Source organism: Folsomia candida, unplaced genomic scaffold (genome assembly GCF_002217175.1).
Source record: "Folsomia candida strain VU population unplaced genomic scaffold, ASM221717v1 Fcan01_Sc028, whole genome shotgun sequence".
In the NCBI taxonomy this organism is placed as follows: domain Eukaryota; kingdom Metazoa; phylum Arthropoda; class Collembola; order Entomobryomorpha; family Isotomidae; genus Folsomia; species Folsomia candida.
In genome coordinates this window covers 822,652-844,574 of record NW_019091220.1, presented here as the reverse complement: position 1 = coordinate 844,574, position 21,923 = coordinate 822,652, and the positions used below count along the sequence as shown (strand labels likewise).

Sequence of the window (21,923 nt, the reverse complement as noted above, 5' to 3'; positions counted from 1 at the left end):
TTACAAACTTTTAAAATATAAACTTTAAATTTTAGCAATGCTAGAAATTACCTTTGACTGTTCCAATTGGGCTTCTAAGGTTTCAAGATCCCCAACAGCAGGTGTTTCTGCGCATACAAATATGTCCACTTCTTCCAACCATGATTCTGTAGTAGAAAAATAAAACATAAACTCATGTTTATTTAAATTTTAAAATAAATCTTCCCCAAACAACTACTCACCTAATCCAGTCATTTCTTCTTGCCACTGTTGCACTTTTGTAATCACTGCAAAATATATATTCACAGATTACAATATTATTAGCAACATCATCAATACAATACACACATTACGAATTCGTACATGATTTAAGCTGGTCGTTCCGATCTTCCAGTAAAGCTTTTACTTCAGTATAACGGGATTTTAACTCGTCGATGCTACCAGCTTCAGGGCAAACTGTTTGGGACGAATTGTCAATTTTTGCCAGGTTTCTCTCATGAGATGCTGTGGCATTGACAAATTCTTCCAGTTTTAGTTGTCGTTGTTTCATTGTTGGCAAATCGGTCAATGTAACTTCTTCTGACAACAGGAAACTTTCCGTAGCATTTATCCACTGTAGTATAATTTGAGATGATTCACTAAATTTCTCTTCAATGGTCATATCGTTAATATCTTCCAGTTCGTTAAGCTTTTCAGTCAATCTGCAATAAAGGACGAGAATGGGACGTTATTATTCTTACCGTAAAAGTGAAGAAAGAATCTGTTACCGTTTCACAATACAATCCCATTTCGAAAATAAACCCTCAAGGTCTGCTTTAAGTTCGGCATCCTCTTCAGCGTTTTTGTGTTGCTCAAAAGTATCACTGGCTTTGGTTTTAAACTTATTAAGACGACCCTCATGAGAAAGTAAGGTCTTCTTTTTGACACGACACTGTTCTAGTAGTCTCTTGCCCTCACTAGAAATAGGTGACACCGTTTTTTGATTGTCAAGCCACTTTTCATAAGTCTGCAAAAAGAAATAAAGATATCAACAAGTTTTACATAACAGAGAGTATTACATGAGTACGTATGTATATATATATTTAATGACTTCTTACTGCAAGGACATTTAACAGAGATCTCATTTCGCTCGCTAGTTGTTTTTTGACCAACAAATAGTCTATCAGCTCCTTGCGTTTAGACAACAAACCTTTAACTTTATTCCATTTATTTTCCATCTCTTCAGCCTGGCTCTCAATTTCACTCGAGTCTTGAGATTCTATAGATAATTAAACAATTCAGTAGAATAAAACTTTTTTTGTTTGACAGTTGATTATTAACAACTTACCGAGCTTTAAAAATTTGATGAGTTCTTTCGAATCATTTAGGGCTTGCTCGTACACTTCTTCGTTTCCTGTCATTTCGGTTTCCAGATCTTCCCAGAGCATGAGTTGCTCATCGACAGAAAGATCATCAAACGTGCACATACTGGGAGGGCTGGCATCGACAAGACCTTCGGTTCTCAGTACCCACTCATTAACTCGGGAATAATTATTCTCCCATTCATTCATTATTTTTGTCCTCTTTGCTTTCGGAAAGTCCTGATGTAACCCAAAATTATCCAAGGTTATCATTAAACTTGAATCTAAAATATTAGCTACACACCTGCTTAGATATTGATACAATGTCAACAAAATCAACGGAAATCCCAGTGGCAAAATGAGGTGATTTTGGATCTGGTTTAACTACTCCATACTTTGTTATCTTGATTAATTGGTTCAAACACAAATCCGTTAGAAATGTTAAGTTAAACACAACAAATAAAAACTAAAACAACTAAATACGCATAAATATCCAATAAAATTACCCTCTGGCTTTGTGCTTCAAGAATCTGCGATAAGGCATCCCATCTATCTTGAAGTAATTCTATTTTGGCCATTAGCTTATTGTCCCCATCAGAAACAATGTTGAGATCGGATCCCTTTTCGACTCCAGATTTCGATGTCGTATCTCCACCCGCTTCTTTATTGCACTCTTCACTAATTCTTTGTAAAGTCTCTTGTAAATCACCAATTTCACGCATTTTACTTTCCATATCTCCCTGCAACCCCTAAACAAATATTACATATGATTAGTAAAATCCATACGCATTTAATATATTCATTTTAGGCAGAGCACTATAAAAAATATTTACTTGAAGCTTTTCAAATCTTTCCATTAACGTATCTTCGGAATTCTCGTTAGGATTTGCTTCAACTTCTTTTAATTGTTTTTCTTGCGAATGTAACCAGTTCTCCAATTCTAAATTTTAATACTTATATAATGAGATATGTATTAATACGGTAATTTGTTAATTCACGAACAAACCTTTTAATTTTTCCAAGTGCATAGGAACTGCATCGATTAGTTTGGCTAAAACTTTTCCACGTTTTTCTGTCCACGAGCAAATATGTGACCATCGTTCACTTAAAGCTACGTTTAAATAATGAATTGTATTATTTCAATGATCAATATAAAGTCAAAGCTTAAAATAAATAATATCACTCACCTGCAAGTTGGTCTTCCATATTTGAAAACTCTGTGTCTGGATTACTTTCATCAACAACGACTACAAGATTGGAAAACGACACGACCCTCTCTTGTTCCTTCAAAATATCTTCATGTAATAGTTGTTGTTCTTGTAATTGCGCGTTTAATGAATTTTCATCATGTATCTCTGGGGGTTTAATTAAAGAAATTCGGTTTTCCGTGGATGTCAGAAATTCCTTTAATGCTTCAAGCTCGGCAAGTTGCAACGCCATTAATTTTTCATGAATCTTATTTTGACGATCCATAGCTTTTACCCTCAGGTCCTCCCATTTGGTGTTGAGTAATTTCATCTGTGCTCTAACTTCTTCAATTTCGCCAGGTGGAAGTTTGGATTCTTGTAGCAGTCTTGAGCCTTCTTGGAGAACTTCACCAACGTCACCTTGATGGTCAGTCAAGGAGAGCATGAATTTCTCATGCTCCTGGAATTGTACTTTAACTTCATTAAGATTTTCACTAATCGGCTCCATCGTGGATATTCTATCGTCGGCTATAAGCAGCCATGATAAAACTTCCTCCACAATGTTTTGATACGATGTTAACTCTACTGAAGGTCCACGGGACGCCTCCTCCTCTAATTTTGCAGATACTATAGCGTCCTGTAAGGATGTTGTCGTTGGCAGTGGTGGTGGTTCCAGACCACTATGGGCTAAGGCTTGGAAAAGGCACATTACGTACATCATAACAGATTTTTTATCTGGCACATTTGTATTAACATCTTCGGGGTCCAACAGCTTATCAATTCCTAGCGCATCTTGAGCAGCTTTGAAGGACATTTCTAGCCGTTCATTGCGATCAGACTTTGAGACGACACTTCCGAAATCTAAAATATCTGGTCTCCAACGGTGAATGAGGGCTGCAAAGGCAAGTCCGTCGGACCACGATGTCGTAAAATTTTTAATGTCCACACCAGGATAAGGTTCAGTATTTTGCTGACACCATGCAAGTAGAGCTTTCTCCAAATTATTTTGCTTCATTGCTGCCATGAGTTCTTTCATGATATCATTGACCTAAACATAAATAGTTTCAAAATATAAATATAACACGTCTTTGTATGATAATTACATTAATCCACAAGTATCAAACCATGAATGACCAACCTGCCAATGTAAAAATATGGTCCAGGCAACTGCTAATGTAATTTTGGCACTTCCATCAACAATTTCGTTCTATAATTGAAACATCGAATGTTAATACAAACAAAATTTATATTAGCTTAGTTATATTATATACATATTGTGTTACTCACGTTGCTTATGTTAACTAGACGGACCCCTTGTTCCTTCAGAACTTCTAAGGCACGGCTTACATTATTTAAATGATGGACCCTCATCCGTCCTTTCTCGCGTTTCTTGAAAACAATTTAACAATTAAAACATACTTCTTGCATTTCACATTTGCTATTTATATCTGTATTATTGAAAAAATTACAAATTGTTTATTTGTGAGGACTTCCAATAACGCAAGAAGTTTGGTTCCGTCTCGGAGATCTGAAAAAAGTTGAAATTCGAAATAAATAAAATTGTCCTTTGTTTTCAAGGCGTGGCTATTAAAAGAAGTGAACTGTTATACCTGAAAACATATCCTTGATTGGGGGATGATTTCCCTATTAAAGTGTTAAACAAATTTTTTAACCAAATCCTTAATAATTAACACAACTAATTTCATAATGTTTTACCCGAGCCAACATGGAATTGATCCATTTTCCAAAAGTTTTCTTTTGCACATCTTCTCTTTCATCTGAAATCATTGAAAAATCCATAATCTTGTGTTATGTCTTTGCAAAAAAAAACAATTAAGCCGACATTCTTTCCCCATTGAATCTGGGTCCTGGTTCAGTAACAAATAACTACATAAGTCAATTAATTGATAAGGAATTTATGCAACTAATTCTGATCACTAAATACAAGGTCATACACTCCAAACCAAATAACACCTGTTGACTATTTTCATTATAAAATTTAAACAAGTAAAATACCAAAGAAGGGAACACCCCCCGGAACCGTTGGACTTGTCGGACTGTCCATTTCCTGATTATTCCTTTAAATGGACAGTTTATCACTTAAAAGTCAACGGCTTGGTCATACTTTGAAGGCCGAGCCGGTCGTCGATTTAATTTTTAGCGTCAATTTCCAATTTGATTTCGACACCCTTTAACAAAGGCCTTTTAACAACTCAAAACACCACTATTTAACTACACCCCCCACTAAATTAAATCAAAAATGACAAGTATTAAAAAACTTCTCTAAACTTGAACTTTTTACTGGATGCAGTTGTCCTTGAATTTTGCATCGTTAAAAAAGCAATTGAATTGGGCCGACTATTAAAATTTGATACGCAAAATTTGGTAAATTTTATATATTATTATTTTTTAACTTTTAACTTTTAACAACTGACCAAAATGTAAATAAAAACAGAAAAAAAGGTCTATTTAGCAACAGGTAGCTCTGCTGCCTCTCCCTGCCTCTCGAAACTAGTGTAAAAGGCAACATGGTGGAGAGATGAGATGAGAAGATGATGTTAAAAAAGCGTAAAAGTCTCACTTGAGCCAACTATTGTGTTTTGTGGTGATGTATGTATGCACACATTCAATGATAATGTAAAAGTGCATCTCCTACATAATAGAACCACTTCGGGTACGTAGAATTCAACTCATTTATTATGCGTGCAGGGTAAAGTTTAAGTGAATGAATACATAATAAGGTGGGCAATTAACATCAACATTAGGAAGTGGTTCCCTTGTTGACAATGGTTTTTAATGCATTGTCTTAACGGGAAGGATTATACGGGTGGAATGTTGGGTGGAATATAAGTACGTGTTAAAAAAGCTATAGGTTTCGAATGGGAGTAGATTTTCAAGAATAATTATAAATCATCAGAATGTGCAAAGTGTACACCACAGAAAAAAACGTAAATACTAATTAATTAATTATTACTTAAAAGTGATGATTACATAAAATGTTATATAAGCAAGCTGCAGACAGGTGCATAAGCAGTTGGAACCTGATTATGACATAGCTACTGCTTAAATACCTAATAATCTTGGTTGAATGAAAGTTAATTTTGCAAAATGATTAATGGTACTTTCATGTCAAGATGTACCACAGTCAGTAAAATATATCACGCAGATTATTATCGTTATATAAATGTGTAACTGTAATCTTTTCTTTTATAAAACCAACCTTCGCAGGCTAATTATTATACACATAGATACTACACAGCTTTTTTGTACTACACAGCTTTTTGTAGTCTCACTTTCCATGAAAGTGAAAATTTTCACATACATATTTATGAATCTTATGTGAAGAGCTTTATTAAATAATATTCATTCATCTCTTTAAAACCATTGAAAAGTACCTGGATCATTCTCAACTCTGGGTAAGCTGGGTCCTGGTAATTGACGACGGTATCCTCCAATCATGATTTATATTGATTTTATATACAAAAACTTTATGAAAACCCCAACATCTTCTTACGAAACAAATCGTGCACTTAATTCTTTCTTTTACACAAATTTAGTTCTTTCGAATCAAATCGAAATTACGAAATGAACCATTAACTTTAATTAGTGATACTCTACATTTTCTATTATACTTCGTTCTCCATGAAGAAATTTCAGTTTAATACTAATCGTATATTTTCTCGGTAATAGGTAGGAAAAAAATGAACGAGCAAAACCCGTCAATTAAAACCAGCATTCACCCAGCTTTTTCTAGTCTTAATGAGCTCTTGGAAATTGGTTTAGTAGAAAGAAAACTCTAAACTTTTTCTTATTTTGAATCTTTCTCATGCTCTCAGAGATTGACTTGCTGCTCTTCACCTCGTTTCTTAAAGTAAACTGTAGTTTAAAGTTATACTGATTTTTACTGCACCCCCCTTCTTCTTGATTTTTGCCTGTCTGTCTCTCTGTGTACATTTCTGTTGTCAGCAGCGAAAACCTAAATAATCTGAGAAGATAGAGTCTCAGGGATAAGTTTGCAAATTCTTAAACAAAACAACAGACTTATTCTTGAGCGATGGGTTGTGTATTGAGGTTTAGTTTAGCTTTTACATTTTTACTACTATAGCATAAAAAAGTACAAAAGTTGGAAGGCATCTAGTGAAAAAGACGATGAGCCATCAACATGAGGTTTTGGATTTGGATCTGTCCAACCTTTACACACAAGACTTGGTTGATCTCACCCGTTCTTCTTATCCTTCCAAGAATAAGAACCGGATGGATGGATGGCGATGGTTATTGGATACGCAATATCGCATTTTAGAAATGCTCCTATAAGCCAGAGTGCAAATGCAGAATTAAGTTCCAAGCTCGTGCATTCTAGTATGTATACATATTCAACTTGTAGAAAAAGTTCGTCGTTGTGGGTATTTATAATAAAGGAGGAACGACAGTTATCTGTTTGCGAGTGAAAAAGTGTCAGCTTTCTTTTCAGGCCAATGTTATGTTTTGACAAATACTCGTGACGTTCGAAAAGGCGAAAATGAGATTAATAATGGTTAATTTTGAGGTGTGAAGAGCGTTATATATAGACAGCTTTCAATGCATTAGCGATATTGAACATTTTTATAGCACTGTCTTAATGACAAGGTCCAGATGTTGGTGTGATGCGTGGAATCATGAATCAAAATAGATTTAGGAAGGATCTACATATCTCATCGATAAAGTGACTTGGATGCATTCCCCGTTGCGTGTTTATTAAAATAGTGAAGCATTAGCTTTTTAAAAGCGTAATATCCCAGATTTAATGGATAGTTTACACTACACTTGCATGCATTTGCAGACTAAAATATTTACGTTGGACTATGCTAAATCATAATTTTATTGGTGTATTTCACACCCAAGTTAATATCTCAGCTAAATAGCGAACGAACCGATTTAGATTTTTTTGTGTATATTCATCTCCTCCCGTTTTGTTGGCACAATGCATCCCACACCAAAGTTAGAAAATGAAATGCATACTATTACAATACACCTCACATGTGCACACAAGAAGAGAAGAAAACGAAAACGCTGCTGGATTTTTTTTCGAGACAAGCCTCACTTCAACGTTGATGGATCATGACACGAGTTTCCTACTCGGTGAGATCCTTCATTGACGACATGCCGTCGGGTAATGAAAGCTCTACAACTTCCGGTGCAAGGGAACGTCATATTTTATCAGGCACGACATTATCGTTGTAGGAAAGATAAAGAGTTCACAACATGGAGAAAACATGTTGTTGGCTGTCATTTTCCGGACTTGATCGGTCACATGGAGTCGTAAGCTTTGAATTCGTTTAACTGGTATTTCGTTTAAAATGGAATATGCACTAGTCGGTTATACACACGTAGCATTGTGTGCTGCAGATCTTTTAATATAAGCAGAATTTTTCTAGCGGAGGGATCGCGTAAGCAAGCAAAAAGTTTACGATAACGGGATATACTTGTGGCCGTGTAGACATTTACGACTAGTTTGTTAGATAGATGATAACTAAAAATAACCAGAGTGGGTTAATGTCTCAGGTCGTATAAAATAACGTGGTGGATTTTTGCAGCGTCATATATTTTGTTGGTATCAAAGAGAGAGGAAGAGTTGTGAGAAACTTTTTTGTTGTATTTTGATATTACCGTCTACATCTTCTGGTGGGGTTGGGGTTTAGCGAAGAGTAAGCTTTGCCATTTGGATAAAGAAGGCCGTGGCGTGATCGATATTTTTCGAACGGTTGACAGGATTTGGTAACAGTAAAATATTCCGGTGATATTACAAAGCAAAATAAATCTCATTTTCATCTCATTGTCGTTTAATGCAAAGTAGTTCGCGTGGTGAAAGTTTGCTTTCTCCCTGAGAAATAACTTATTCTGCAATTACTTGCGGCAAATAAGAACAGGAAAATGTGCGAATATAATTTGGTTAGAGAATAAATTCAAAAAATTTCGGGTTGCGTGCACACATAAATTTATATTTACATTATGCTGAGAATAACTTGGATTCATATCGTGTATAAATTTTGCTGAAGTTACTCAGGAGAAAATTACCTTGCTTGGAATCACCTACGTTGCGTGATTTGTAAGAAATATGGAAATAAATAATAATTTGAACATGTTTGAAACATGTATTTGAGAAACTTTTTTTGAAACTACATACATAAACCCAAGATATGTATCTTATACTGCGTTGATTTGTTAGAGTAGTTTTATTCGCAACATCTGTCAGGTTATTGTGACCCAATAATACGCATGTAATATTTTCGCGTATGGTGAAAGCAAGTAAAATGTGTCAGGCTTATAGGCTACAGTTGGATGAATATATTATTCAATTCAATTTTGGGCTTACATTTTCCTTCTTTGATCCGCTCGTTGAAAAGCTCCAATTCGTCTTTCTTCTTTGCCCTGGTAGATCCTCTGTCGTCATTATCACAATCTTCGTCCATTGTTCTCCACTTTGGTAAAAACTTTCACTTTTCCGTGTTTCCCACTACTTTCACTTTAGCAATTTCCTGTGCAGATCCTTCTTTTGGCTGAGATAATTCAAACTTCCAGGGAAGACGGACCGCACTTTGATAAAAACTGTAATCAAAATAGTTTCACGTGAATTGGTATTTACCGGAGTGGAAAGACATCTCATGAGATACATACGTAGGAATTTATAAAAATGTGAAATGCATTTTCTAAACCACTGGGAGATGAGTCGAACGTGAAAATTAGTTTACATCAAAAAGTACTCAAACATGTGACGTACGTAATTAAATAAAGAAATTACATTACACCGAGACACTACCGAAATTGGCAAATTGAACGGATCTGGATTGATAGATCCTTTGTTTGACCTACTTACAAATAGATATGTGAACTTGAACCACCTTTCTCTTTGGTGAAAGTTTCTAGATTTGACACTTGTCTTCAATTTTCGGCCTACTTTTTTTATATTTTGGACATTATGTAGCATTGGAATTTTCATGGACTACTTTTTCCAGACAAATTGCATGAGAAAGATTTCATGACGAGACAAGCTACATTCATGTGCCACGTCAGTGAGAAAAGTTAGGTTTTTTAAAAGGATCTGTCTGAACCACCATCATGAAATGAATGAAATGATAGAGTGTGGTTTTGGTATTTGATTGAAATCTACAGCGCTGGCTGTGTAAGTATTTCCTGCATTTTCTTGGACAATGGAATCTGAGATTGGTGGTCTGATTTTCCAAAGAAGCATGATTACAGAGCTTTTGTACACAGGTGATTTGAAATGGAATGGAAATCGGTACAGCGTATATCGTAAGCTGAACAAAATCATAGGTTGCGCTATGTTCCGGAAGTCAGTCACATTTTAATGGATGTAGTGATTTTACAAAATTACTCAAAAAAACACTTTTCACATATGCAGAAGCTTGAGCTATTGTACTAAACTGAATATTTAGGGTTACGTATATTCTGTATTTTAATGAAAAATGTACAGAATAAATACTATTGACTATTTAATAATAAACTGAACTGTTTGGGACGGTTCAGTTTTGGTTGATTTGGAAAAGTCATTAATTTAGCCTGTCGTCGTCAACTCAGCACATCTTGAGCCTGGTGCTCCATTTCCTACATAATATTATATTTATAACCTACCCAAATGTCAATAATGAGTAATAACCGAGTCCTAAATTAAAAGATGCTTATTAATAAATGTGCTGGAACCAGTATCGATCGATCAATCAATCATTGATAATAAAGAACAAAATGATGTCCAAGCTCAAATTATAATAGATCAGCAAATATAGAACGCCCGGGCCTCCCAAAGTAATAAATACACAGAGAACCAAGTTATTAATTCCAAACACTATGCTGACAATCCACAAAAGTAACGATACGAAACCTTTTGACGTGTTGAAGAGGGTTAAAGTACTTGAGTCCCAGTTGTTGAATATTTCTGATTACTCGGACATATTCCCTTTGAACACAAAGTCCATAAATTTTGCATGTCCACTCTTTAACCTCAACGCAAACACGATTGGAAATATGTTTCTGGGCTGAAATTCTCTTCAAACAAGACCCAGTACAACTTTCCTAAAAACGATGTGAAGTTGTTCAAGTCAAGACAGGAAATGGTAGATATAGGAAACATTTGATTTTATGACGGGTCAATGTAATAATGGGTGCTGCTATCGTAATAAATTCGCTTCATAACTGTACTTATACGTCCAAAAGTCTTGTATGAATTTTGCGACTACTCTAATTGTGAATACCTGCAAGGAAAGGTTTTCTCGAGGCTGGCTTATTATACATATCTCACAGTCCAAACTACATAGTTTTGTTGGTTGGTTTGGAAAGCACTTTGATTTTATCAAGAGAAATAAGCAGCAATAAAGCTATTTATTGATCCTGCTCCACGACATGAGCAAATGTTCATACGGAAAGTAACAAGCTTAATACTCTCTTCAAATTATTTTCTCCATGTTATTATCTATGCTACTTCAGCTGCAATGACGACTCAATTGCGAAAATGATTCGCAAAATTGGTGTCTGTGTCAATAAATAGATTGGAAATAAGTAAGTGCACAAAAATAACTTGGTGTTTCATAACCGGCGGAGATGTAATAATGAGATAATGATGGTAATGTGTAAAGTCGACGAAACGTCAAATATCTAAATATGTAACCTACTTTCACCATCTTTATAGACTAAAAATTAAATTTTCTCTTAAAAACTGCATATATTTATCTACTAGTAATAAGTACTTACTTACCGTAAATATCACATCCGAGCAGAATGACACAGCTCCCAATTTATTCCTTCAATTATTCGTGTGCATCATGCAAACGAGTAATGAATGCTGATTTGCGAAACAACTTTGTAATAACAATTTGTAAAAAGGAACAAAATTTCACAATTTTCACCGTTTCTTACACCTACGCTGTAATCAATAACTTGGTCTCTTCTTCACTCGTCGTCACAATTCCAAAATTATATGTATGCATTGTGGCTCAAAATGCAACCGGCACATGACCGTGCATACGTGAAACTCATTTCAATATGACTTTTGACTCTTGATCTTCTCCATGCATACTTCCACTCAATAATATTCATCACGTATTTTAATTTCACTTTAAACTCTTATAGCAAAATTCACCTTGATGTTATTATAACGTATTATTTATTACGTACGGATCTCCCACTCGAAGGAATTACTTTGCTCTTCACATGACTTGCTGAAAAACTTCAAATCAACCACAGGTTTCAATACCAAACTGTAATTATGCATGTGTGCACGTTTCACTTTCAACTACACCAATAATATCTGTACTCACTCGAGACTGCAATTTCAATTTCCAGTGGGAGCAAAAAGATAATTCCACCACTCTCGGTTTTTTAGCCTGACTCTTGAGACCCCAACGGAATAATCGGGCAGGCACAGACAGGCTCGCCCAACATCTTTCAAATCACTGACTGAGGTACAATGTTTTTGATCTTTGTGTGATGATCTCGACGGGATGAGTGGAGTCATATCATTGCATGGAGTATGTAATTCGTGTTAGTTGGCTGTGTGCTTCTATTTAATGAAGTTTACAGGATGAATACATGCATCTGTAGTAGATTCAACCTGCCCGTTTAAACGTACAGCTCACGAGGTTACGTGAAAACTAATGAAATAAGATGACACCGCTGGTAGTTTTACTGTTAGTTGATACCAACCACTGCAAATATATACGTACACAGGTCTTATCTGCTTTACAACTTTTACAACCAACAGCCAGCAGAATATCACATTAGAATGAAGCCACTGCTCTATTTTTAGGGCCACTTTGTCACTTTCACACGCTTTCAGAATGCAAATGTGGTCTTGTAGTGAGATTAATGAATATCAAATCCTGCCTTCTTTCATTCTCTTGCCTTATTCCATTGGGTGAAGTTGGTAGGATTAACGGAAATGAATGAGTTACTTCATCAGCCAACATGTGTGCCCGATGTTATTCGTCTTTTTTGAAGAAGAACCATACGATCTGGAAGAATTAATCACTTTTTCCTATGCTGAAAACCATGTGAAAAGTTGAAGCTTGTTTTCAGTTATGGTTTCATGTCGAGCATCCTTCAGTTTGGATAACTTTTGCTCCAGTTTCCCGTGTGTGTCACTTGAAATCCGATCTCACAACTTCCGTCCCTTATTATTGCATGCCAGAAACAGAAGCAGTTTCATCATTTAGATACAATAAGTAAGTAAAGTGCTTTGAACAAAACAAAACAAATCTATGTTTCAGTACCTCCACTCGACTGCCACGTTTGTCTCAATTTTTAAAGGGACAGGAAAGAAGAGGTTGTTATTGGACATGTTGTTTGCAAACATTGAGACTCTTACAAAGTCCATCATATTCACGACAACACGACACTGGTATAGTTTCCATGTTCAAATATTTACACAAGCAAAAGTTGTAAACTAAAGTTTGACTTTTATTTTCGAAACTTTTCTAATATTTTCTGGTAGGTATTTACCTCTTCCTTGCTAATTTAATGACGATTGTCAAGGTCCATAATTTTGCACAGGAGGTTTCTAAGCTCCTTCTGCTGCTGTTTTGTTTTATGAATAGTTGTCACACAAAATTTCGACACTTGGGAAAACCTTAATAAAATTTGACTATATACAAAGATAAACAGACTGACTGCAATTTCCCCAGTGTATGAGAGACTCAGCTTAATATACATATTTTCACTTTAGTTTCACTACTATTCTCCCTTAAAATCGTAGCCAGCTTCCTGTGCTGCTTTGTATTCGAATTGAACCAAACAACACAAATCTTCCTGTCTCCTGTCCTGTCCTCATTCCTGTCTCCTTGTTTCTGTCCCCATGTAATAAGATTTGTTTCCAAATGCTCTCCTCCTGTATAACAAACAACAACGTAACGAAAGTTGAAAATACGGTATACATAGATCAGTAAACTTAACTGAGTCACTTACTTACTTAATTTACCATTACTATCATCACTACTGCAACACTTATAGTCCATCCATGCTGCAGTAGTAGTAGTAAGTAAAATAGTAAATAGTTGAATGAATGCATGCACTTCTGCTGGTTTGTTAATACATTTTCAGTTCGTTACTTTATTATGTGGGCATGAGAAGAGGGTGAATTGTCTCTACATTCATCTCCAAGTATAACTTGACATGTTCGGACGCCTGTGAAACATGTCCATCCTCTCGCACCTAGCAAACCGTTCGACAACTTTGAGAAAATTTAAGGCAACCATGAAATGAAATAAGGAGAGAGAAGGAAGAAGAAGGCAAGATCACTTCCCTTCCTTCCTTCCTTCCACATCTGTAAAGAATTTACGGGAACAAAAGCAACGTAAAAGTTATACATACAAATGTACATAGTCTCAGTTTCGCCGTGTTAGTCGTACCTATTGGGAAATGCAGTGAATATGTAAATGATGGGTGACTAGTTAAGCGAGTGAAACAAAATAAACAAAAGAAATGCTTTTCAAGCGTGAAATGATTGTTAATAGAAAAAAAGTCGGCTCCTTATTTAGTACGAAATGATCAAGGCAATTATACTGGGAGAGGGTCGCACCCTACGCTTCCCAGTCGAAAATATGTACTGGATGAATAGAAAATGTTCAAGGATTAATAATCTTCTCGAGATTTAAAGTGATCCTTAAGTAACGACTTGTTAACTTCATGATGATGACCCTCTCTCCCAATGGCAAGGGAATAAAATAATCATCCGTTCATATTTATTTAGTTAGCCCGACTGGACTTTGTACTTTATACGTAGTACTTTTCTGAACTCTGATTTCTAGGATTGAGAGAAGCGTTCTCTTCCAATTAAATAAACGAGTCCTTCAATATCCCTTTGAAAGTAAGTCGTTTCCTTCAATTAATTTGATTAGCTTGGTTCCCCAGCTATTTAGCCCCCACTACTTTACTGATTAGACCTCAAAGCCAAAAATCATCGCAGAATTGAAATCATGGAACAACTGTAATCATTCTTTCTCTTCCTGGTGTCATGTCAGACATCGTTTAAATTTTTGTGTCATATAAATCTCGCCGACTACATGTGCATAAGTAGCTGCGTGGGTGCACTACCTTGTTCCAGTAGCTATTTGCAGATGCGCTTGGTATTGAAAGTACGAATCTCATGTGTTCACACACATACTTTTGTTAGCAAAATTATACCGACAGACCATCATTAAATTGCATACCGTCAACTTTGACGATAATGATACGTCTATATTTATATCGCTTCAAGGAATAATTATTGGAGCAATTTGAGATTAATTCATCTCCGTTGCGGATGAATACCTCGTATCGTGAAGAACGGGTTGAAGAACGTATCTCAACGGATGCTTCATCTCAAATTATCCTAATGTCAAATGTAAATGCGTAACTAATTTCTAAGTGGTGGTCTCTTCACGTTCTTGTGAGGAAAGAACATTAGCGGAATTGGGATGAGTAAATAGTGGTGAGAGAGACAAGTAGTAAGTATATGTAAGTGCACACACTTTGGGTATATTTATAGTCGTAATAATAACCATTACAGGATTTATGTAGCTATAAGAAATCTGTGCCATGAGAATCATGGCACTCAGTTTCTCATTTCGTGGATTTATATAGTGCTACTGAACTGAACTGATTTTCCTGATGTACCTCGGCTTGGGTTGTGATTGTCGGTTTTCGAAATTCGAACTGACATATCTTAACATTTGACGCAAGGAGTGTCATCATGTAATGATAGGGGTGGATGTAGATGAAATGTAAACATGAACCAAATGATGGTTGAAATGGTTGAGCCATCCTGTTCGTCATTTTGCCGAACGGAAAGACAAAAACCCTTGTTTTATAACAACAAAATGCGTCACACTACTTATTACAGATTCCGGAAGGATTGCTGCAAGGGAAATATGCACTTAGTTATGTACAGTTTTGTTGTTACGATGCAAATAAAATGCTACTAGTGCAAAATAGAAAATGCAAAAAAAGATGGATTTTTCACTCTCGGCAATTCCTAAAGGAGTCGTGCTACAAAAACTGTAGCGTTGCGTTGTGCTGCCAAAATGAAGGAATCTTGTGACTCTTTGCCGTGTCGTCTTGGGATGATTCAGTGTGGAGCTAAGGATTATTTAGTCTCAATCTGATCTTTAATCTGGAATGTGGTGTGCTCTTGAATCCGGCAGTAATGGTAATCATGCCGGTGGTGTAATGTGTGTTGGCATTTCGAATTGTAACGGGGCCAACATTACCTACATAGAAAATTGCACTTGATCAAGCTGATGATAACGTAGTGTCATCTTACATAGATGACGGGATATGAAATCTAGATTAATGTACACAAATATTTAAAAATAAATAAAAGTTTTCATAAATTTGAAGATCATCAAAACAGATAATCAAAGCGTATCAAAACTTGTCATAACTGGCTTAACCTTTACTTTATGTATGTATTTCAAGATGATTCCGGTATGTGTTTGTGTACCAAAGCCTATTACATCATGCGAGGGGAAGCCTTGTGCCATGATCTAAATGAAAGTAAGGTCACACCGTATTCCGCATTAATCAGTGGAATTCCCGATTTAATGAATATGCAACAAAACCTTTGGCATCATCAATACCATCATCATGTCCTACAACCTCCCTCATTTTGGCAAATGTTTATTATCTCAATGTTGTTTGTCTAATAATATACAAGTAATAATTCGCCTCAATCTGTTTCTCGTTTTCATTAAATGTATTTGGGTTCAAATATAAATCGTCATTGTTTAAATAGCAAGGCCACGGGCAATTACATATCATCAAGCTATGTTCTCTGCCAAAAGCGTTCCTCACTGGTCCTCGTCGTCATCCCGTCATAAGGTGTGGGGGCTATTAAGAGACAATTTTTTAAATCAGAGTTGTTAGTTAGCAGATGAGTTGGTTGAATTGTAGACGAACCATCTATCACATGCGTATCAGTCATTGTGATGTAACAGACGCTGCTGCTGCCACTGTACTCGGCTGGAATGCCCAGACATGCATTTGGGGCTTGTTCCAACTCAAAGACAATGAACGTGTTGGTATCCGGAAAGGGTTTCAGGAATGTCGAGGGAAGGTAGAGAGTTTCTTGAGGCCCGACAACTGGCCAGTACCTGCCAAGATTGATCCCATTGATCCAGATAAAGCCCTGAAAGTAATTAATTGAGACAGAGACATACATAGACTTGAGTATTTGTGTGGAGGTTGCAATTTCCATGAAATCCATGCATATATCTATGTGAACATCCGCTCTGGCACACTTTGCTACAGACGAAATAAGTGCAGTAGACCGTGTGAAAGCGGAAGCTGTATATGCATTTGCAACCAATCAAACTGTATTACGCAGCTATGTATTAGACGAAAATTGCCTCTTCTGACGAAAAAAACCAGGGTGGATCAAATTGAATAAAAAAAATCTCACCTTGTTGAACCCATCTAGTCGAACGTACGTATCCAATATTTCATCCCTAGAAGTGCCTCGAGGTAAGGTGAAATTCCCAGCAAAAAAACGGGCACTCCCACGGTTGCGAATTGCAGAAAAGAAATCTTCTTTAATTTGGAGACTCTTGTCTTTCAGTCCTTGACTGTACTTTAAAAGTTTCTTCCCATCGATCTCCCCTAATGGAAAAATTGTCCAATTATGAAGAGCACGTGTCCCGAGCGTAATATTATTCCCGAGACCCTACAGCAAACAGTAGGTATACATAGTAGAATCAGGTCTGGTATAATTGAGCACGTACTTAATATGATAGTTTGGTACACGAAATTAACTGCTTTCTCGTAATAAAAAACCCAACTTCAATTATCTCTTTGTCTGTGCACCTTATTTTCTCCTATTGCATCTCCAGACGCAATACGGCCTTGGTTTTCCACCAAAACGGTGAGCGTCTGTCCCAACTTGATTCTGATAGGAATCGCAAAATTATTCTCAGTTCGAGATAAAATTCCGACAAACTCCTGCGAATAAAATAAAAGAGAATGTAGTTCGTGCAATGCAGTAAATTAAAAGCTAAATGCTTATTATGCCCTGGCTACACTACTGTCGTAAATTTTTTCAGAGTTAACTCTAGAGTTTAACGCTGAAATAAAAACTCCAGCCACATTGCATTTTGTACCGTTGTAATTTTCAGGGTACCAAATCTCAGAGTTATTTCTCAGAGGTGGGACTTTTAAAAATTTACCATCTAAAAAATAATAATTTAGTTTAAAATAAGTGTCGAGAAAGGGTTGAACTTTCGACATGGATTTAACAATAATTAGCTCGTCAATTTTTCATTCTTGGAATTTCATTAGACGTCCAGGACTGACTATATTATCACCATTTCCCTTCCATCAAGTGAAGACCCTGTTGAGAGTGCGAAACTCTGGAAAAGTAAAGAAGAGAAGGTCTTGCTGGGCTTATCGAGTTTCGCTTACGTATCTACATCCGCAAAAGAAAAACGTGACCATATGGCACGCTCTTTTGCCAATGAATGAAAATCTGTGGCCCTTTAATTACTAATTAAATAGCGAATGAAGAGTCGTTGTTTTCAACTGTATTTACAATTTGTTAATTATCATATTATAGCAGAAAAATAAATACGTACATAAAACTTTATCATATTTAGTACATGTTTATTGCTCTCTTTCACTCTTCATGGCTATCAATTTTCAGGGCTTTCAATTTTCATTTAATTTTCGTGTCTGAATTTCAAAATATGTCGCTCCACTGTCGAAGAATTTCGTCATGGCCTGTAGCCTGATTTTCAGGCGATCCCCAAATCCGTATTAATGAGAGGTTCTCGTCTTGCGAAAAATGATTTGCTTTTTTTACCAACAACTTCGATATTTATTTGCGACTCCATTGATTTAAATGTTCTTATAAATTAAATGAAGACGAAGAATTAATGTTTGGAAAAATAAGTGGACTCTCGTCATTAAATTGGAAATCGCGCTTAAAATTTCAATGTTTAACGCTGAAGTAGCATATTGGTATAGCTGGAGTTCGTAGTAAAACTCTGAACTCTAGAGTTTTACTAGTGAAATTTTACTAGTAAAACTCTGGAGTAAACTCTGAACTGGTTGCAAGTTACACATGTAGCTGGCCTTATGCATTTTCCCATATTACCAGTAAACTCTAGAATATTACGTCGGTAGTGTAGCCAGGGCATTAGAAAGCAAAGTTTTGCTGACCTCATCTACAAAAACTATGCCACGATCTCTCAGTTGCGGAGTTTTTAGTACGATGGGATCCGAAGTTTTAAAATCAATGGGTGTTTGATACAAGGCAAATCCTGACCCGATTTTAAGCTGCTCGAATGAAAGTGCGGATGAACTGCGTATAATAATGTCCCATAATTGCATGACATTACTTGACATGTATTTAATCTCCAATCGATATGCCACATTCCGCATTTATAATAACTCAAATTAAATGTGAACATGGAACTTACGACGCTATCGATCTCCCCGCAAATAAAGTGAGAAATTCTGTATCATGGACGCTCGTGTACAGTTCCAAAGCAACCTTTCCATAGGCTGCTTTCCTCTTCACGACCGGATTTTCTTTAGGAACTTCCATATACTTTCCGCACAAAGGGTATTATTAAAATAAATTATGCAAATCACTCTCAAACATTGTTATGCATTATTTGTGCTATTTACTTACCTTTGCAATGGTCGATTTTATGGCGAAATATTTTTCCGTTGGATCTCCAGCTTGAGTGAAAGATAGACCCGTACAATATTTTTATGAGAATTTGTTGAGGCATAATAATTTCAAATAAAAATGCAGACCTTCTGTAAGAGGAGCATCGTAGTCATAACTGGTTGGACATGGGTCATACATATCGCCATCAAGGTTAGCTCCAGCCATATAGCCGAAGGACGTGCCCCCATGGTACATGTAAATATTGACATTTGCTCCCATTTCCAGCATATTATCTAACGCGGTAGAAACCACGGTCGTTTTTCCTTTGTTATGCGGTTTCTGCCAATGGTCCAACTACACGTAATGATTTGCAATTAGCAACTGTTTGCAAGGAACTAATGTTACAATGTTTTTAGTAGAAATAGGATTAAAAACTGCATGTATTCGCATACCCAGCCCGGGTAGAACTCGGAACACACGAGGGGACCCTTTCCATTATTGTGCTTCCTTTCAAGATCAAACCTTAATTTTATTTCGGACAGTGGTTCTGTAAGCGGCAAGGGAATACGTATCTCAATTATGGAAAAACCTGCCATTTCCTGTAGGCATCTTGTATAATGAGCTCATATAATTAAAAGTTTTTAGAAACTATTTATGTAACCTGGTCCAAAATCAAGCGTTGCAAGTACACCCGGCACACTGCCGCATTTAAGGTTTGGATCGGCAGCCCCATCATTGGTAAATAGAACGAGATCATTTCCTAAATGATGTCGGAGTAAATCCCGTAGAAATGAGGTCTAGCGTTAATAAAACGTACCAACAAAGTGAGTATCACCATCATTACAAATACAGCAATCATAATATAAGCTCACGTAATTCTTATCACAGCCCACAGAGCCGTACTCGTTCTCCACCTGCGGCGAGGGAATTAGAATAATTGTGTTACTTTCACTTTTACTTTCACTGCTTCTGCTACTGAATGAACAGGAGACGCGGGTATTAAATTGCCATCATTTCAACTTGGCTTGTATTGCATAAATAAGAAACAATGAAACCACATCCAAAACAAGGGAGGCATTTCAACCACAAACCTGCATCGAAATAATAGGTCCACCATTTGAGTAGAGGAAGGGTTTCAATCTCGGCAAAAGCTCATCATACCATCGAGCAACGTGGTAATTGTAGTCTGAAAATGAGATGTATAAATAAACCGTGGTGATTGTTACTTAATGGTTACGTTAAGTAAGCAAATAAATAAACCAGATTCTTAATTTTGTCTCATATTGCTCTCTGCAAAATCTAACTTATTCTTACCAAGGTCGCTACTTCGTAGTTTAATATCAGGATTTTCCCATAATACCCACGATGGAATTCCTCCCTGAAATGACGACAACAACGTTTCTTATTTTGTAAACATAGGAATTCAATCGTGTCAAAATAGCAAAGTTATGTTGCAACAATACAAATAGCATCCTTTCTCCCCGATTTAATCTCGTTCCTTCCCATCAACCTCGATTCACAATGTGAATTTCACATACCATGTCCCATTCCGCATCAATAAAAGGCGAAGGTCGTAAGATGACCAGAAGGTCGTTATCTTGCGCAAGTTTCAGAAACTTGAACACATTTAAATTTCCTTTATAGTTGAAATCCATTGCTGGCAAGTGTTGATGGCTAACACGGAGGCATACATAAAAGTTACTCGTGTGCATAATTGTTAATGATTTTTGCTCAACAAAGCGACATATTAATAACGTGTAGCATACCTCGTCCACGGGACATATCTGCAAATAAAGTGTTTATAGAGCAAAAATAACAACTAGTTATTGGTTTTATGAAGAGAAGTTTTGCAAATATTTGCACAAGACCACTATTGAGTGAGGTGGTACTGAAAATAGAATACTTTTTTGTGTCCCGGACAAAATAAGAATATGTAATAAATCAAAAAAGAGATATGTATCATGTGAAAAATATATACGGATTTGTTCAAAACCCACGTAATCATTGTCTGTTTCACATTGTTTGCAATATTTTATAAGGAAAAACCTTGCTTACGTACGTCGTGATGGTATTCAACCCACCGAGTCTTGCTTTTTGTAAAATGCTTTCCCATCTTTCCTCGGGCGACCGAAAATAGTGAATTGAACCAGCCACGTAACGGAACTTTTCTCCATCTTTCAAAAAAGAATTTTGGTCGTAGTCCACTGTGAAAGATCTTGATTCAATTTCTCTCACGGTTAGCCATGATATCAGCAAAAATGCCAAATATCTGGACAACATTATTATGACAAGTTGATTATTTAAACACGAACTTAAGAGGAAGTTGGTGAAGTTTAAGTGAATGTCGTGGGGATAAAATTAGGCAACAGAATGACTCGTCGGGACAATGGGCGTCTAGTAATATTGGAGGGTTCAACCTCATGTCATGTTTCAGCTGTCAACAACAGTAACACCATCGATGATAAGGGTATATCAGGCAATAATCTTCCCATTTCTGGAGTGTTTACTACATACAATATAGCATCATCGTTAAACACGAATTGCAAGTATTATTAACTATACAGTTAGAGTTCAACAGCGCTTTTGCTGTGAAAGGGCGAGCAGAGAGGAGTCAGATTTGACGAAGCTCATGCATTAAGTAACGAATATATATTGAAATACATGCATGAAATGCACGCAGTTTGGGGTGTATGTTGTATGTATCTACATAAGTACATATTTAGTTATGCACGATATGATTTTGAGATCATAAGGCTGTTCCAGTTTGATTTTTTTCATTCAACCAAA

The 21,923-nt window shown here is 36.3% G+C and overlaps 2 protein-coding genes across 7 annotated transcripts in view; both read right to left on the bottom strand.

The window, feature by feature from the left end:
* LOC110859975 (dystrophin) overlaps positions 1 to 11,969 on the bottom strand; it is a 57,419-nt gene extending 45,450 nt beyond the window's left edge. Inside the window, exons 1-18 of one of the 5 annotated variants that reach the window (XM_022109015.2) lie at positions 11,253 to 11,969; positions 8,859 to 9,091; positions 4,223 to 4,284; positions 4,117 to 4,150; positions 3,976 to 4,034; positions 3,794 to 3,895; positions 3,645 to 3,713; positions 2,507 to 3,554; positions 2,326 to 2,430; positions 2,153 to 2,259; positions 1,826 to 2,068; positions 1,624 to 1,722; positions 1,307 to 1,559; positions 1,077 to 1,237; positions 747 to 985; positions 343 to 680; positions 222 to 266; positions 52 to 146 (exon numbers count right to left, since the gene is read on the bottom strand). In XM_022109015.2, the coding sequence (XP_021964707.1) occupies positions 52 to 146; positions 222 to 266; positions 343 to 680; positions 747 to 985; positions 1,077 to 1,237; positions 1,307 to 1,559; positions 1,624 to 1,722; positions 1,826 to 2,068; positions 2,153 to 2,259; positions 2,326 to 2,430; positions 2,507 to 3,554; positions 3,645 to 3,713; positions 3,794 to 3,895; positions 3,976 to 4,034; positions 4,117 to 4,150; positions 4,223 to 4,284; positions 8,859 to 8,955 (3,156 nt within the window). In that variant the 5' untranslated portion in view covers positions 8,956 to 9,091; positions 11,253 to 11,969. Of the gene's footprint in view, positions 1 to 51; positions 147 to 221; positions 267 to 342; positions 681 to 746; positions 986 to 1,076; positions 1,238 to 1,306; positions 1,560 to 1,623; positions 1,723 to 1,825; positions 2,069 to 2,152; positions 2,260 to 2,325; positions 2,431 to 2,506; positions 3,555 to 3,644; positions 3,714 to 3,793; positions 3,896 to 3,975; positions 4,035 to 4,116; positions 4,151 to 4,222; positions 4,285 to 4,522; positions 5,013 to 5,901; positions 5,981 to 8,858; positions 9,092 to 11,252 lie in introns of those variants that run through there. The other 4 variants (XM_035859917.1, XM_035859916.1, XM_035859914.1 and 1 more) reach the window with 4 other exon arrangements.
* A 4,148-nt stretch (positions 11,970 to 16,117) lies between these two features.
* LOC110859761 (beta-galactosidase) lies at positions 16,118 to 21,597 on the bottom strand. 2 transcript variants are annotated; one of them, XM_022108745.2, is made up of 16 exons: positions 21,196 to 21,597; positions 20,903 to 20,920; positions 20,675 to 20,810; positions 20,451 to 20,514; positions 20,228 to 20,322; positions 20,009 to 20,050; positions 19,798 to 19,933; positions 19,589 to 19,683; positions 19,283 to 19,490; positions 19,155 to 19,204; positions 18,940 to 19,070; positions 18,680 to 18,821; positions 17,330 to 17,464; positions 16,929 to 17,189; positions 16,427 to 16,655; positions 16,118 to 16,357 (listed from the first exon to the last, which is right to left on the bottom strand). In XM_022108745.2, the coding sequence occupies exons 1-16, from the start codon at positions 21,414 to 21,416 to the stop codon at positions 16,293 to 16,295; spliced, it is 2,028 nt and encodes a 675-aa protein (XP_021964437.1). In that variant the 5' UTR covers positions 21,417 to 21,597; the 3' UTR covers positions 16,118 to 16,292. The 2 variants fall into 2 exon arrangements, with proteins under 2 accessions (XP_021964437.1, XP_021964438.1); XM_022108746.2 differs by having other exon boundaries at positions 21,192 to 21,323.
* Positions 21,598 to 21,923: the final 326 nt, after the last annotated feature.

What these genes read in the sequence shown, in the direction of transcription:
- LOC110859761 (XM_022108745.2), bottom strand. Translation starts at nt 21,416, where the DNA reads ATGTTGTCCAGATATTTGGCATTTTTGCTGATATCATGGCTAACCGTG. An exon ending in GCGGGGAGATCGATAGCGTC is followed by an intron (nt 18,822 to 18,939) that starts GTAAGTTCCATG and finishes TATTATACGCAG; the next exon opens with TTCATCCGCACTTTCATTCG. An exon ending in GCATAGTTTTTGTAGATGAG is followed by an intron (nt 17,465 to 18,679) that starts GTCAGCAAAACT and finishes TTTTATTCGCAG; the next exon opens with GAGTTTGTCGGAATTTTATC.